Source organism: Pleurodeles waltl, chromosome 3_2 (assembly GCF_031143425.1).
Source record: "Pleurodeles waltl isolate 20211129_DDA chromosome 3_2, aPleWal1.hap1.20221129, whole genome shotgun sequence".
NCBI classification, from domain to species: domain Eukaryota; kingdom Metazoa; phylum Chordata; class Amphibia; order Caudata; family Salamandridae; genus Pleurodeles; species Pleurodeles waltl.
In genome coordinates, this window is record NC_090441.1 from 85,330,229 (window position 1) to 85,347,289 (window position 17,061).

A 17,061-nucleotide genomic window follows, 5' to 3' on the forward strand; every position below is an offset into this window, starting at 1 on the left:
GCTAGGTCCAAAAACCTGCTGCCAACTCTCTTGGAGACAGGTCTAGCATCTGAGCCCAAAAGACAGAAGGAAGGGTCCAGGTTCAACTGTGTATCAAGGGCACCCCCAAAGACTCCAGCGCTCCCCGCCAGCACCTCTGTATCTCGGGGCACTCCCATATCATGTGGTCTACGTCTGAATCCACAGCATTGCACCTGGGGCATTCCCTGGGTTCCATAGATCATCCTGAGTCTGCGAGGGGTAAGGTATGTTCTGTGTACATAATTATATTGAATTACACAGAGACGTGTGTGGCATGATACCCTGTGAGGGTATTCTAGCACTTTCTGCCACTCTGTGTCCGTCAACTCCTTGCCTATTGTCTCCTCCCATTTCGCTCTTACTGTTTGCAGGGACTCCAGTGTAACCTTGTTAAGGGCCCTGTAAAGCCTAGCATTCAAGTGGGTGTCCTCCCCTATTGTCAATAAAAGTTGGAGTATTCTATGCATCTCTGCGTTCACTGTAGGCCATAGTCCCCGTATAGCATGTGTCAATGTCTTGCATAGAAGAAATTGCCTCCGGGACTCCGCTCTCCTCCACTAGTGCCGTGAATGGGCGCAAAACCCCTTCATGGAAGCAGTCTCCTAAGGTCGTCACTCCTGCCTGGGTCCAGGTCCTCATCTAGTTTCTCAATAGGGTGCGGTTTGGTGTCCCCATGGGTATCCCTGTCAGTTGTATTTCAGGGGAGTAGGCCACAGTCGCGCCCGTGTGTCTCAGACACCTTCTCCAGCAGGACAAGGCCAACGTCAGCATGACATTGCGTGCCAGGAGTTTGATCCGAGAGCTGAGCATCCGTGCTAACAATAGGTCACGTCTGAAGTCACCCCGGGATGTAATCAGATCAAGACGGTTCTTCCCACAAGCCACCTAGCAACCCACTGAAGCTGGAAGGACAAGTAGTATAATTCAAAATCTGGTACACACAATCCAACTCTGTCAGTGGGGCGGCGAAGCGTGGAGAGAGATGTTCGCTGTCGGACCCCATCCCAGAGGAGTTCCATGAGGAGCGCATTCAGCTCCCTAAACCAGCTGACCAGTATATTCACTGGAAGGTTCATGAAGTAGTATAAGAGGCGGGGCAGCATAATCATTTCGGATAATGACACTCGGGCCATCATAGAGAGCCTCAGAGAGCGCCAAAAAGCCACGCACAATCTCAAAGACCGGAGTGTCTTACCTAGGTTGCCACCCCGTAGGTCTCTCAGATCAAGGAACACTTGTATACCCAGATACTTGAATGTGCAGGGGGACCATGTAATATCACCAGGACAGGAAGAGGGGTGCTCCATAACCGCGGTCAGTGGAAAAACATATGTATTTTTCCTATTCACTCTGAGACCGGATGGACCACCAAATTCCTCAAGCAAATGGAGCGCTCAAGGGATCCCTGACGTGCCGTCCCGCAGGTAAATTAGTAGGCCATCCGCATATAGCAATACGACATGGTCCGTAGAGCCCCACTGTATCCCCCTACTGGGTCCCTCCATTTGGAGCTGAGCCAAGAGGGGCTCGATGGCCAGAACAAACAGCAAGGAAGAGAGAGGGCATCCTTGCCTGGTGCCTCAGAATATGGGAGAGGCGTCTGATAGTTCGGACCCTTGCCATTGGGAGGCAATACAATAGCTCTACCCAACGCACCTATTTCTCCCCCAAGCCCACTCGAATCATTACTGCCCTTAGATAATCCCATCTTAATGAGTTGAACGCCTTCTCAAGGTCCCCTGAGAGGAGTACAGCTCCGGGGTGTCATTCGTCGTGTGGCATGTGTACAAGTGAGAATAGTCGTCTAAGATTCAGGGAGGTGTTACGTGTAGGTATAAAACCATTCTGATCCTTGTGTATGAGGTGGGCAACATGCTAGAGCAGCTGGTTAGCCAGGGCTTTGCTCAGGATCCTAAAATCACAGTTCAACATGGATAAGGGTCTGAAGTCGGTCACTGAGGCATCACATGATTTGGTCTTGGGTAAGGGGACACCAGTGCCTCCCTCAAGGTCACAGGGAGTCAAACAAAAACCCTCATTGAGTGGTCGGTGACACTAGGGTAGCATCATCCCAGATCATCTGCTGTTTGGAGGGGGGGTCACTTTTGGAGCCTCATCAGAATGGTGCGAGTCCGAGTCCGTGGAGTGGAGTGGGAATGGTGGTCTGAGTCCCCTCCGCTGGGGTCTCCGTTCGGGTCCGCATTCCGCAGCAACACCACTGCCTCTAGGGCTGCTCTTCTGTCCAATGCCTTTTGTGCTGGGGTCGGTCCAGTGCTCGGTCGGGCCCTGAATCGTTGTCTCCTCACTCTCCTGCGTCCACGCTGTGTCGGCAGTCTTGATTTGGCTGGGGGGTCTCCACCCGCTTTATGTGATTCCAGCCACTCCCAGGCTTCCTCAGGGGTTTGGAAGAAGACAGTGTGTCCCTCCATGATCACTCTCAGCCTGGCTGGAAACAGGAGCGAATACTGAATGCCCTTGTCTCTGAGTGCTCGCATTACTGCTGTGTAGGAGGCCAGCCTGGCCGGTACCTCTGCCATGAAGTCTGGGAAGAGGGTTAGTGTTCCATTGTCAATGTGGAATGGCCCGGCATCTCTAGCCTGCTGCAGCAGTACGTCCCCGTCCCTGTAATGCAACAGCCTAGCCATCACCGCTCGTGGGGGTCGGCCTAGAGTAAGTGGCCTCGCCAGCACCCAATGTGCCCTTTCCAACGCAAAAGGCGGTGAGTTGCTCCGGGGCAACCTCAGCCATTTCTCCAGGAAGGCCACCATGTCAGTGCCCTTGACGCCCTCCAGAAGACCAATAACTTGCATGTTATTCCTTCAATTCCGACCTTCAGCGTCTTCGTCTCATCGTTCCAGTCGTTGGATATGGTCAGTCAACTGTAGGACGGCAGCTTTAATCTCCCAGTGCGCTAGGGTCAGTTCCGTGACCGTGGTTTCAGTGCGCTGAACTCTGTCCGCTAGCTGCTGGTGGTCTGCTCTCAACAGGCCCAGTTCTGCTGACACCTGGCCAATTTCCAGTTGGAGCGTTGTTTTGGATTCCTCTATGGCTCCCAGGATCTTGTCCAGTGTGGCCTGTAAAGAGTGCGGAACGGGGCTCGCCATGTCTGCTTGGGTCATGTCACTTGATCGGCACCGCTCCTGTGACTTAGCTCTGTTCTGACTTTTGGTCGTCATTCGGTGTGACAAGTGGTAGATTCAAAGGGGGTCTGGTGGGGGTCCCCGCGGCCTCGTTCAAAGTCACCTCTCCACCCCTAGATGCGAGGCTGGCCAGCGGAGGGCCCGATGTCGTGGGATGGGTTGTCGCCAGTATTACCCTTCCCTGGTATGCAGTTTACTCTCACCGATATGTCTCCCAAGGGTGGGTGAGTGAAGATGCGTCCTATCACCACTAAGGTCAGTAGCCCTGTCTATTGCCCCTCGGGGGGTGCTACATGTCACTGTGCTGGATCGAAGCGGCGGCATGGATTCATCTGGTGCCAAGCCCATATGGTCCCTAGCTGGGCCCCAAAAGACTCTGGGGGTCCTGATCAAAGGGCACACTGTACTCACAAAGCCTCCGGGCGTCTAGCGCGCACCACCACAGCGTGTCCAATCAACCAGCACTTCAAGGGTGTCCCTCTCGAGGCCGAGAGTGTAGGGTGGTCCAGTCCAGCCTCCCTTCCGGCGTTCTCCGCCCCTCACAGGCCTGTCGGTGTTTCCCACTCTGATCAGCGAGGGGCCCGTCTTGCTTCCTCAGTGCGTCTTCACGGGGCCCTGGGCCTCCAGTACTGCCCCGTTGCTTGGCCCCCCACTGCCCTTTCCTCAATGTGGGGGCGCCTCTGAATACTCCTAGCTGCACAGGTCCGTCGCAGCCCATCCGCCTCTCAGGGCGCACGCTGGCCGCAGGTGCCACCTCATCAGCCGTGGTCGGAGTATCAAGTCACCCGGCTCACTTGCGACTCGCTCCCAGCAGCTCCGACACACACCACGGGTCTCTTAATTATGTGCCTGGTCCTCCCCTGCAATCGGGGCCACTCTCTGACCCCGATGGGATAGTACCAACAGGATATCTTCCAGGCCTAAGCGGAGCAGAACATTCACGTGTCCGCCATTATCGCCACTCAGGCCACTGTTAAGCCTTCAAGGGACTATTTCATAGAGGCACTGTTAACCCACAAACCTAGACCATATTACATCCACCCAGCAGCAACAGATCACCTATTAGAGGTACTGTTAAACCACCACTTGCTAATATACAAAGACTACTCGATGTCCAGAAAACTATTGCCAGTGTTGTTAAGTTCTTCCCTCAGCAAAAACGATTGCCCTTTTCCTTGTAACCACGTTGGTTGCGCAATGGCGTCCTCACTCCCGGTGGCTCTTGCAGAGGCTGTTCTTAAAACTAGCTTCTTCAGGTTTAACTGCCACTTAAGATGGTGGCCGCAAATATTTGTGAGGTCAGCGCTCTAGTGTTTCTACCTTAGTCTTGTGCTGAAGCTTCCCTCCTGCTGTTTCTCTCTGGGAGCTGTGCACTTAACTGCCATCCTGAGGAGAATGAGCAGTGTTCCTGAGATGCTTCATTTCATAGAGAATTCTTCCAGTTTTGAGTAAATAATAATTTTTCTTGCTACGGTGTGCACACCAGGGGGCATATTTATACTCTGTTTGCGCCGAATGTGCGTCAAAATTTTTGATACACAATCGGCGCAAACCCTGCCCCATATTTATACTTTGACGTCCGATACCGCGGGCGTCAAAGTTCCACCATGTGCGCCATTTTTTGGAAGGGGGAACCAACCTTGCGTTAATTATATGCAAGGTAGGCGTTCCCTTCCAAAAAATGACTTTAAGGCCTGTGCCCCATATTAATACTCTGACGTCATTTTGACGCACAGGAGGGGGCAGGCCTTAAAAAACGGCGCACAGCCTGATGGACGCCGTTTTTTAACGCCTGGGTCAGGGCAGGCGTTAAGGGACCTGTGGGCTCAGAAGGAGCCCAGAGGTGCCCTCCCATGCCCTCCCATGCCCCCAGGGACACCCCCTGCCACACTTGCCCACCCCAGGAGGACACCCAAGGATAGAGGGACCCATCCCAGGGAAGTTGAGGTAAGTTGGGATAAGTATTTTTTTTCGTATTTTTTTGTGGCATAGGGGGGCCTGATTTGGGCCCCCCTACATGCCACTATGCCCAATGACCATGCCCAGGGGACATAAGTCCCCTGGGCATGGCCATTGGGCAAGGGTTATGACTCCTGTCTTTGCTTAGACAGGAGTCATGTCAATGGAGGTTGTGCGTCAAAAAAAATGGCGCAGATCGGGTTGAGGCCTGAATTTTGCCTCAGACCTGACTTGCCCCATTTTTTGACGCCCAATCTCCATTTTCCCTTACGCCGGCGCTGCCTGGTGTGAGTAATTTTTTTTGACGCACACCAGTCCGCAGCGCCGGCTAACGTCATTCCATAAATAAGGCGCCCGCATGGCGCGTTGGAATGGCGTTAGTCGGCGGTAACATTTTTGACGCACAACTGCGTTGGCGCAGTTGTGCGTCAAAAAGTATAAATATGGGCCCAGGTACTTTTTCCCTTCTGGAGAAGCTGAATTTCCTCCTTCTTCCAACAACTGGCTATCGGCTTTCTGAGAAGAATTTGCTTTGGCTAAACAGAACTTCAAGCAACTGCAGTGAGGAATCCTTTTGTATGATTTCCAGACTTGCCAATCAATATATATATATATATATATATATATATATATATATATATAAATATATATATATAACTCTTCGCCTTGCAGACTTGCCAGTCTTAGAGACAAACCTCAGTGCTCAGACTAATTCCTAGGGACTGTGATTGAGAAAACTGAACTTTGAGAAGGAGTTTTTGTTTCCTGTAAAAGACATTAGTAGATTGTATATTTGTGAACCTTTGAACTGTTCTCCAGAGAACCTTGGATACCACTGACTCCTGGAGAAAAGAAGATATTAAGTTAACATTGTTTTCTTAGAGAATGCCTAGTCTCTCAAGAGATCCAGGTTAGGAGAACAATAGAATTGGGTGAATGTGAATGGATGAACAGTTGAATGTGCAGTAGGAATGTACTTATCTATGCTCTTATCACCTGACTGCAGGTCCTTCCTTTAAAGAAATCCCAATAAAAAGAAAGGTGCAGGTTACAGAGGCACACACTGAATATCCTATCTTCAACTAGGAAACACAGGCTGGAACTGGATCTGGAGGCGGTCTCTCTTTTTCTATTCCCATTCACCTTTCCCCCTCCCTAGTGGATGCAGGGTTCAGGTAATCAGTAAAGTCTGAGCACGCATCTGTTTGAAGGAGTTGGGTAAAAGGCATCTGCTCCTTTGGAAGTTTGATTTAATGGGTAATCTCCTGACACCCGAAAACAAAAGAGAACCTGTCCATTGGAGGTGCTGTTAAACCACCTAAATTGTGATCTATTGAATCCACCCATTTCATTGAAGGCACTCTTCAGTCACTAAAGGCTATTATATAATTTCCACCCAAGACCAACAGAAAAACCCATCCACTGAAGGTCCTGTTAAAAACCCAGAGAGTGCAGTATGTAATCTACCCACTTGGCCAAGAAGTGAGTGGGGTGAGGAGAGGAAGACAGAACTAAACCTCTCCAACATTTCCCTGGGATACCAAGGCGAGATGCCTTGGGAGTTAAGTAGGTGTGAAGAAGTGAGAGAGCCCTAAAGAAAACTAAGTGATGAGGGTTCCTTTCCAAAGACAGAAGCAAGTCCAGTAGTGTAGTGGCAGAAGCAAGGTGCGTAGAGAGGTCTATTGAACCAGAAAAGCTTTTCTTCCTCAAGGCGGCACACCGTTTTGTCAATGCAACACCTATGTACTGAGGCAGTAATAGAATATTTAATTACTTCCCAAACACAACTAATTCTAACACCTGTATTTTAGGCATACCTTTGAAAACTGTGCTCTACAATGCACTCCCTGGCCTTGTTAGGGTCGCGTGCAAAGCGCTCCTTCCCTGTTGTTATCTCTCTATGAGCTTGTAACCACGCCCATGTCCTGCCCATCAGTTTGGTTAGTTCGTCAGCTTGCCTTTTACAATTTGCTTCATTTCATTAGTGAAAGGCATGCATATGTCATGCCTTTTCCGGTGTTTAGCCCGCTTCAAGCGCACCGGCCAACTACTGAAAACATAATAGGCTCCATGTTTTATGTATGGTTTCTGGACTACTTTTTCTCTTTAGTTTATAGGCAGCGCGATCTCACTGGCCAATTGTCGAGCGCGTTGCATGAGGTCGACTCGGTTACATGGATAATTGCACTTTTGCCAATACGTTTCACTGCGAGCGAACTTATGTTTCCTTTTGTGTGTTTGCTTTGCGCTAATGGCGGCCAACGGCTGGCTTATGTGAAACTGTTTTACTTTTCAGTTTATGTGGCAAGGAAAGTCGGGTTAGGAGTCTACAATGCTAATAACTTTAACTTGAGTAAACGCGAGACCCATTGCATTGCAAATGGTTGTTTTTATAGAGCTAACATGGGAGAAACATTCCCACAAAACCCCACTTGAAAAGGAGAGCGAGCTATTCTTTCTCGCTCTGTTCAAAGGGGACAGACATTAACTTTTTGTGAGGGCTGCTTTTGGTTCCCAGTAAGCACAAAATGAGAATGAATTGGAGATAGTGTGGGTGTAGGTTGTAGTGGCTGGGTTTCTGACATACAGACTCTTGAAGGTGGACATGTGTGGTTGCTGAGAACTTGGTGACATTACAGTATAGTCAGCTCAGGATCCTTGCAAAAAGAACAGCTTAAAAATGAAAATCCTCCCTTTTGAAAAAGGGAGGATAGGAAAGAGCTCTCTTGGTCTAAATATCCCATGAAAGACCTACAAGCCGTAACTTTCCTGCTTTGTCACATAAACGTCATAGTGATTAGAGGAAAGTAGGTTGCAGAGGTAATGGTCTGTAATCGAGACCAGTGTAGTTTAGATGTAATTTCATTTTCTAGTTGACTTCAGACACCGTTCAAGTGGACAGTACTATTTACAGACCAAAAAAAGTATGAATTATCAAGGAGAAAACCATATGAGATGTCCTTCGGATTGGTGTTAATGAATGTACAAATCTCTTGGAATGTGTTACTCTGCTCTGCTTAGGGTCCTAATCCGGAGATGGGTTATAATAAAATATTCCTGGAAGAAGTGCTTAATGCACAGAAGAATTCACCGGAGGAATTTCCTAAATCCTAGAGTGAAAAAATGGTCTGTATAGTTAGCACTATATCGAAAAAGCAGAGCATTTCCAAACCCACCCAATTTCAAGTCTAATTGTTCTGGTATGGTTCCTCTGTTGGCTATAAAATGAGAATGATGCTGAGATTGTACCTGTTTTAAGCACATACATCCCTATATTTATCTGCAACCAATGACCACAAAGTCGCTGCTTGACGTTTGAGATAAAGCCTGACTTGTTTTTTAACAGATCAAGAATTTAAAAGCTCGCGGAATAGAGTTCCTTAGTGCTCCGGATGCCTACTATGACCAGCTAAGAGCGAATCTAAAAAACGCAAAAATAAAAGTCAAAGAGGACATAGCCACACTGCAGGTGAGAGTTTAAATAAACTATATTAGGGGTTTAAATCAAGTGTTCTGTTTTACAGATCTGTGTGTTTTTTATTGGTCTGCATTCTATTTGCAAAGGTCTGTTTTCCTTTTGCACATTTTTAACTATGTAAATCGGAATGTCTGGTACAATCGTTTGTACAATTGATGGAACTATGGGCCAGGTAATAGAAGCTACAGTCTCTACCCAAATAAAGAACGGCGGGTGATTGGGATCTATCACTGTAATTTGCCAATTTAATGCAAAAGAGCAGAATTGTAGACAGCATTGATTTGACAGGCCACGAGATTTTTTGGTCTGTCTTGACAGCACAGCAGTCTGCAAGATCTACCCTTACCAATTCTTTAAATTATACAATCAGACACCAGACAACCAACAGTGTGAGGTGGTTTAGAAATATTCCTCTGGGCTTTGATTCCGCCTAGAAAAATATTTCTAACCCACCTCATGCTATTGGTTGCCTGGAGTATGATGCTCCAGTGAAGTACTTCCAGTGGCATGCATGGGGGACTATTTTGCATCTAAGAAGTAAACTCAGTCAGCACACTGCTTGTCACATTCACTTCTTCATCTCCTATGCCCATTTTGTACAAAAAATAATACTTTTTTGCTACTTTGTTTTAAGCACTGGCAAGCATATAGGTCTGGCTTTAATGTGCTAACCAGCATTTCTGAATGGATGTGTTTAAATGTGTTAGTACATTAAAGCCAGGCCTATCGCCTTTGTAAATGCATGGTTTAATCTGTGATCACCTTTATAAGAAGTGAACATGAAAACGTTAACTATTATAATTCTGGGATGTTCATACTTTATATTGCAACTTCTGTCTCAGAAGATTTGACTCAATTATTTCCTAAAGTAGACCTATGAAGGAGAGGGGAAACATCGGCACTGACTACCACTAAATTATATGAAGTACCCTACAAACGTAAGGGCTATATACATCCAGGTGTGAGCCCAGCACTCATGCAGACTACGAGGGACTAAGGGAGCCAAGCCATGACACCATATAGATTTATCAAGCAAAGCTGGTAGGCAGTCTCCCCAATGGGATTCTGGGTTCAGTTCTCACCCATGGATGCAATGGCCACCCACATCAGTATGAGTCAGGCACAGCCCGTCCTTTAGGACAGAGAGGCCACGCCCCCACCTTCTGCCCCTCATGAAAAGTGCTGGTCAGACTGAACAAAGGTCAGCCTGACAGACACTCTTCATGTTCAGGTCAGGCAGCCAGGAGCAGGCATGCGCGATTTGCGCAGACTCTTGGCTGCCTGAGCTGAACTTTGCTGGGCTGAAGAGGTCACAGCTCCTGTGGGCTTGACCTCCTCCGCTCAGCAAAGGTACCTTCAGGCCCTTCCCCAGGTGACGAGGGAAGCGTCACAAATTGACTTCGACCTGGGCGCTTCAGGCTTAAACCCTGAAGCGCCCAGGGCGAGCGTCAATCAGTGACATCTCGTCACAGAGTGGGGTGGGGTCAGCACTCTCACTGACCCCATCCCACTCTGTGACAAAGTTGGGACTGCTGCCTTCCCTCACTGACTGACCTAAAGTCAGCCAGTGAGGGAAGGCAGCAGTCCCAACCCTCCTGGGACCTCCGAGGCTGAAGTAAGTGTGTGTGTGTGTGTGTGTGTGATCTTTTTAAATGAATGGTGCGTGCGTGCATGTTTGAATGTTGATTAGAGTTGTTAATGGATGTGCATGTGTGTGGGTGAAAGAATGAGTGTGTGCTTCCTGCCGGCCCCCCTCCCTCTTAAAAGTGCCAACCGCCACTGGTATGAGTGCCATTGTGGGTGGACAATAACAGAGTTAAATGCTCTATTGCTCAACAAGATATTTAAATCAAGTGGACAGCTTGACGGAACCTATGGCAAATGTCTCCTGCACAACCTATCGGGCTTGCTAGAATGATAAAAAGATAAGATGATTGCTTTGTGGACAGTGCAAGGGAGATTATTCCTCGCATCGGTAATTTCCTGTTAGCAAATCACTGCAAACATTGGTGCAGAAATCTTAACGCTGCATTACAATGCAGGTACGTCCATTCGTGATATGGTTAATCATAAGATGGAATAGGAAATTCATGTCAGCCTTTCTTTTGCAGAACTGCATCCCGGGATTACAAACACAAAATGAATAACTGTAGAATTAGAACATGATGGGAACAAGCTGACAGTGCACAATATATTAATGAAACAATACATTTTACTGTGACAGAATACAGGGTATTTGATGGTACTGATGACACTTCTACTGGTAAAAATAAAACTAAAAGCATGTTTGTAGGAAAATCACTCCCTGTTGCAGTTACCCCCCACTTTTTGCCTGATGTTAATGCTGACTTGACTAAGAAGTGTGCTGGGACCCTGCTAACCAGGCCCCAGCACTAGTGTTCTTTCACTAAAATGTACCATTGTTTCCACAATTGGCACACCCCTGGCACACAGATAAGTCCCTTGTAAAAGGTACCAGTAGTACCAAGGGCCCTGTGACCAGGGAAGGTCCTTAAGGGCTGCAGCATGTGTTATGCCACCCTAAGGGACCCCTCACCTAACACATGCACACTATCATTGCAGACTGTGAGTTGGTGGGGAGAAAAAGGCAAAGTCAAAATGGCATCACCCTCAGGATGCCATGCACACAAAATACTGCCTGTGGCATAGGTAAGTCACCCCTCTAGCAGACCTTAGAGCCCTAAGGCAGGATGCACTATACCACAGGTGAGGGCATAGCTGCAAAAGCAATATGCCCCTATAATGTCTAGGTCTATTCTTAGACATTGTAAGTACAGTGTGGCCATAAGTATATGGTCTGGGAGTTTGTCAAAACGAACTCCACAGCTCCATAATGGCTACACTGAATACTGGGACGTTTGGTATCAAACTTCTCAGAACAATAAACCCACACTGATGCCAATGCTGGATTTATTAAAAAATGCACACATAGGGCATCTTAGAGATGCCCCCTGTATTTTACCAAAATCCTTCAGTGCAGGACTGACTGGTCTGTGCCAGCCTGCCACTAAGATGATTTTCTGACCCCCTGGGGTGAGAGCGTTTGTGCTCTCTGAAGCCAGAAACAAAGCCTGCACTGGGTAGAGGTGCCTAATACCTCCCCCCGCAGGGACTGTAACATCTAGCAGTGACCCTCAAAGGCTCAGGCTTTGTGTTACAATGCCCCAGGGCACTCCAGCTAGTGGAGATGCCCACCCCCTGGACACAGCCCACACTTTTGGCGGCAAGCCCAGAGGAGATAATGAAAAAAACAAGGAGTCACTTACAAGTCAGGACAGCCCCTAAGGTGCCCTGAGCTGAGGTGATCCCTGCCTTTAGAAATCCTCCATCTTGAGTTTGGAGGATTCCCCTAATAGGAATAGAGATGTGCACCCCTTCTCTCAGGGAGGAGGCACAGGGAGGGTGTATCCACCCTCAAGGGCAGTAGCCATTGGCTATTGCCCCCCAGACCTAAACACACCCCTAAATTGAGTATTTAGGGGCAACCCTGAACCCAGGAAATCAGATTCCTGCAACCTGAAGAAAGAAGAAGGACTGCTGACCTGAAAGCCCCGCAGAGACGACGGAGACCACAACTGACTTGGCCCCAGCCCTACCGGCCTGTCTCCAGACTCAAAGAACCTGCACAGCGACGCATCCAACAGGCCCAGTGACCTCTGAGGACTCAGAGGACTGCCCTGCACCTAAAGGACCAAGAAACACCAGAGAACAGCGGCAATTTTCAGAAACTGTAACAACTTTGCAACATTTTAGCAACTTTAGAGACTCTCACTTCCCGCCTGAAGTGTGAGACTTCACACTCTGCACCCGACGCCCCTGGCTCGAGTTTGGAGAAACCAACACCTCAGAGAGGAGTCCCAGGCGACTCCAACGATGTGGACACCCTGAGTTGACCTCCCTGCACCCCCACAGTGACGCCTGCAGAGAGGACCCAGAGGCTCCCCCTGACTGCGACTGGCTGATAACAAAGGAACCAAACGTCTGGACCAAGCACTACACCCGCAGCCCCTAGGACTGAGAGGAACCACCTACCAGTGCAGGAGTGATCAGCAGGCAGCCCTCATCCTAGCCCAGTCGGTGGCTGTCCCGAGAAGCCCCTCTGTGCCCTGCCTGCATCGCCTGAGTGACCCCCGGGTCCCTCCATTGCTTTCAATAGCAAACTTGACGCCTACTTTGCCTGCTGCACCTGGCCACCCCTGTGCCACTGAGGGTGTGTTTTGTGGGCTTGTGTGTGTCCACCCCCAGTGATCTTCAAAACCCCCCTGGTCTGCTCCCCGAGGACGCAGGTACTTACCTGTAAGCAGACTAGGACTGGAGCACCCATGTTCTTCATAGGCTCCTTTGTGTTTTGGGCCCTCCTTTGACCCCTGCACCTGACTGGCCCTGTGTTGCTGGTGCTGTGGCTTTGGGGTTGCCTTTAACCCCCAACGGTGGGCTGCCTACGCCCAGGAGACTGACTGTGTAAGTGCTTTATTTACCTGGGAAACCTAACCAAACTTACCTCCCACAGGGAACTGTTGATTTTTGCACTGTGTCCACTTTTAAAATAGCTTATTGCCATTTTAACCTAAACTGTGTGTACTACTGTTTTTAATCAAGGTTCTATACTTACCTGTGTGAAGTACCTTGCATTTATGTACTTACCTCAAATCTTGAATTTTGTGGTTCTAAATTAAATTAAGAAAATAATATTTTTCTATATAAAAACTATTGGCCTGGAGTTAAGTTTTTGAGTGTGTGTTCCTCATTTATTGCCTGTGTGTGTACAACAAATGCTTAACACTACCCTCTGATAAGCCTACTGCTCGACCACACTATGACAAAATAGAGCATTAGCATTATCTAATTTTGCCACTGTCAACCTCTAAGGTGAACCCTTGGACTCTGTGCACACTATCTCTCACTTTGAGATATTATATACAGAGCCAACTTCCTACAATGTTGCTACCGTGTGGGTACCGCTGCCAGTTCAAGAGTTAGAGATGAGAGGATAGTGACGCTGTTCGGCGAAGAGCTGAAAGGATAGTACAACGTTGTCAACAAGACAATCCATTGCCAAATTAGAGCTGAGATGGCATTTTACTTTGCAATTGGGACAATGTTTGACTAGATTAAACAGTTACCAACTAAATCCTAAATGGTTGAAGATAAATATGTTTTTTTCCTACTTAGGAATTGAATATCCTTGTTGATTTTGATGACAAAGGATACCTTCTTCAGATATTCACGAAACCCATGCAGGACAGACCCACTCTGTTCCTGGAGGTCATACAACGATACAACCACTTTGTGAGTATTCATACTTTTACATATTAGGAGGGTTACCAGTGCAAGTCTGGCCAAAGACTTTGTATTTAAGTATCTGGAACATCAATTAACCTTTCAGTACAGCAGACTTCTATGAATTATTAATATTCTCTCTGATAAAATAGAAGCACGTGATGACAGCAAGTGCCCAGCACCAACTAAGATCATGGGGCTGGTTCAGGTGATGGCAAGAATGTGAAGACTTCACAGTCATTAAAAATCCAGCCAGGGTACTAGGCCACCTTGAGGGTTGAAGGTCCTAAGAACATAATCCGAAGTTGATGTCCCAATACACGTAATCTGTAAAACTGAAAAATATGTTGCAGAAGTTGTTTATGAGGCTAATGCCATGCTTCATAGTATATAGGTCATAGAATGCCTTTGTTTAGGAATGACAGAACTCTCTATTACAGAATCCCATTACTACCTTATGACAGCTGACCAACCCCAGATATTTAAACCCAGTCCCCTCATTTGTTGAGTTCTAGATTCTGATTCTATTAATGGCTGACACCTCTATTGTTGAAATCCTGTATCAGATGATAATCATTGACCTCTTTCTTTTGTAAGAGCATTGTAATAACATTGGCGTATGCATTTTTTAAAGGTTTTGAAAGTCAGCTTTTCAAGTTATTTACCATCCTCTAATGGATCATCTTTTTTACGCTTAATTCTTTATCTGAGGCACATCTTTGTCGCAACAGTGTGTACATAGGGTTAAACACTAATGATTTTCCGTCTCTCTCTTTGATAGGGCTTTGGTGCTGGCAACTTCAAATCATTGTTTGAAGCTATTGAGAAGGATCAAGATGCAAGGGGAAATCTGACAATCTATACTTCAAATGGAGAATCCCACGTCCTCTCCTGAAAATGCTAGTGACTCGAGCGTCGTGAAGCAGCTTACAAAAGTTATAATATGCCACCCCTAATGCTCAGTGTTGCCGTATTTTCACTCCTCCATCCCCAAAACCTGACTTGTGGTCATAGGAAAGAATCTGGGGACAACAACCACCTTCGTTTGCCCATTTCCACATCACCAAGGCATTTTGCCATTCCCAGTGAGCTTATCTAGGAGACCTTTGAATAAGGGAACTGAACTGTGGAAGATTGATTCTCAGCTGGTCTGTGTCTCCCCATGGTTTCAACATTCATTTTAAACATTCCAGAATGAGTATGTACATGTCACTTCTCCTAGTTATTTCATAAGGTCAACAGCAGGAAATTGTTAATAAATCTACCAGCTGTTTTAGACCAGTGTTGAGAAGGTGGGGAGCTAGGTTCAGCTGAGAATGTGAGCCTTGAAACTCTTAAAATACATTGATGTTAAAGACAAATCCATTTACAAACAGAAACAGGGTAAAATGTGCTAACATATGTAAAGTGAACATAAATAATAAAATATTCTTCATACAGGCTACTCTATATGTTTATACATTACATTCTAAATCGTTATTTATAATATTGACAATGATATGGGTGAGCACTGCTTAATCATGGGTCTGACATCAGCCTCTGTGTAGAGGTCCTGAGACGTCATTGGTTACTTATTAGCTCTCTTGTCAGTAACTGTTGCAAACCACAGGTGTCCAGGGCTATAGGTACTAAAATGGTTGTCAAATATTCATATTTAGGTCTAAACTGAGTAGAGTGGTGAAGAAACTAAGACTTAATATAGGAGTGTCGAAGATTTCTAAGATTATAACCAGTGGCACCTGGTAATTTGCCTGAGCAGGGGTGGGTGGGCCACGTGTACATACACACTCATCTACATGCACTCTCACTCACACTTATCCATTCACAAGCGTTATTCACAAACATAAGTAAACACCCATTCCCAGCATGAACACATACACACACGCGCATCAAACAAAAAAAATTACCAGGCTGCAGGAGTGACTTTAAGTTTTAGGAGGGAGGCCTCTGTGGTTCCTGGTGGATTACAGAAGGTACTGCCTTTAGTCATGAGTCAGCCAGTGAGAGGAGGATCTTCCCTTAGTCGTCATAAAGTGGGAAGGGGTGAGGCTTACTTGGGAGGAGTCACTGATGAATAATCGGCCCTGGTCCTTCAGGGCTTAAAACTGAAGCATCCAGGTCAGAGTCTATCAGTAATATGCCTGCTTGTCATGTGGGGGGGCGGACCTCGCAGCGCCTTGGAAATCTTCAGCCTGGCAAAGTTAGGCTCCGGCAACCAGAAGCCTGCGGATTTGGCACATACTCAGTACCTGGCTGCCTGTCGCGAACAAGAAAAGTGTGTCTCAGAATGACCTTTACTCAGCCTGAGAGGCACTCTTCATGTTTGAAAAAAGTTGGTCGGCATGGCCCCTCCACCCTTAACGATGGGCCGCGTCAGAGTACAACACAGTGTAACAACATTCCACTGAAGGTCATGCTGATCAGTCAGTACTATCACACTAAAGTCCATAGGTCTTTACTCATAGAATCAAAATGTGAAACTAATAAAATTCAGATATACACAAAAGGCAATAGGTTCTTGAAACTTATGGAGATCAAGATAGAACCTAAGTTTACACTCTCTAACCAATTAAGTCCTGTAGTCAAAATAACATTAGAGTTTTTGGTCAATTATGTATAATTTCCCAGCGATGGCATGGGTTGTTGACTTACTAGGGTGTAAACCTTAGTCAAACAGAAACCTCAAACCTAGTCAGGGTAAGCGTTAGGCAAACCCTAAGTTAACCTCTGCTCACCCTCTGGTGGTTTGGTACAGAGCGATCTGGCTTAACTTAGAGGTAATGTGTAAAGTATTTGTGCAACACTCCAAACAGTAAAATAGTGAAAACACCACACAAAAAGATTCCACATCAGGTTAAAAAAATAACTCTGATTTTAATAAATAAATTGACAACAAATCAACAAAAATCTCAAAAAAGTAGAACATGAGTTATGATTTTTCGAAGATTAAACTGTGATGTAGTGATTTGAAGCAAGAAGTGCCAACCAAGGATATATAGTTGCACTGCACCAGGACAAAATCAAAAGTTCAGGCCGACCACGATGGAGAACGGGCTGGCTACAGGGACCCAGTTCGGTCAGCGGAACCACAGTACCTTTAATCCTGGTTGCGTAGTGTTGTGTCGGTTCCAAACCAAGCAGCAGAAGCAATGTGTTGGTTCT

The 17,061-nt window shown here is 46.9% G+C and overlaps 1 protein-coding gene across 2 annotated transcripts in view; it reads left to right on the forward strand.

Annotated features, from left to right (window-relative positions):
• LOC138286509 (4-hydroxyphenylpyruvate dioxygenase) overlaps window positions 1-15,334 on the forward strand; it is a 560,744-nt gene extending 545,410 nt beyond the window's left edge. For both annotated transcript variants that reach the window (XM_069226859.1, XM_069226860.1), the window contains 3 exons: window positions 8,467-8,589; window positions 13,792-13,908; window positions 14,681-15,334. In XM_069226859.1, coding sequence (XP_069082960.1) covers window positions 8,467-8,589; window positions 13,792-13,908; window positions 14,681-14,794 — 354 coding nt within the window. In that variant the 3' untranslated portion in view covers window positions 14,795-15,334. The remainder of the gene's footprint in view (window positions 1-8,466; window positions 8,590-13,791; window positions 13,909-14,680) is intronic.
• The last annotated feature ends 1,727 nt before the right edge of the window (window positions 15,335-17,061 follow it).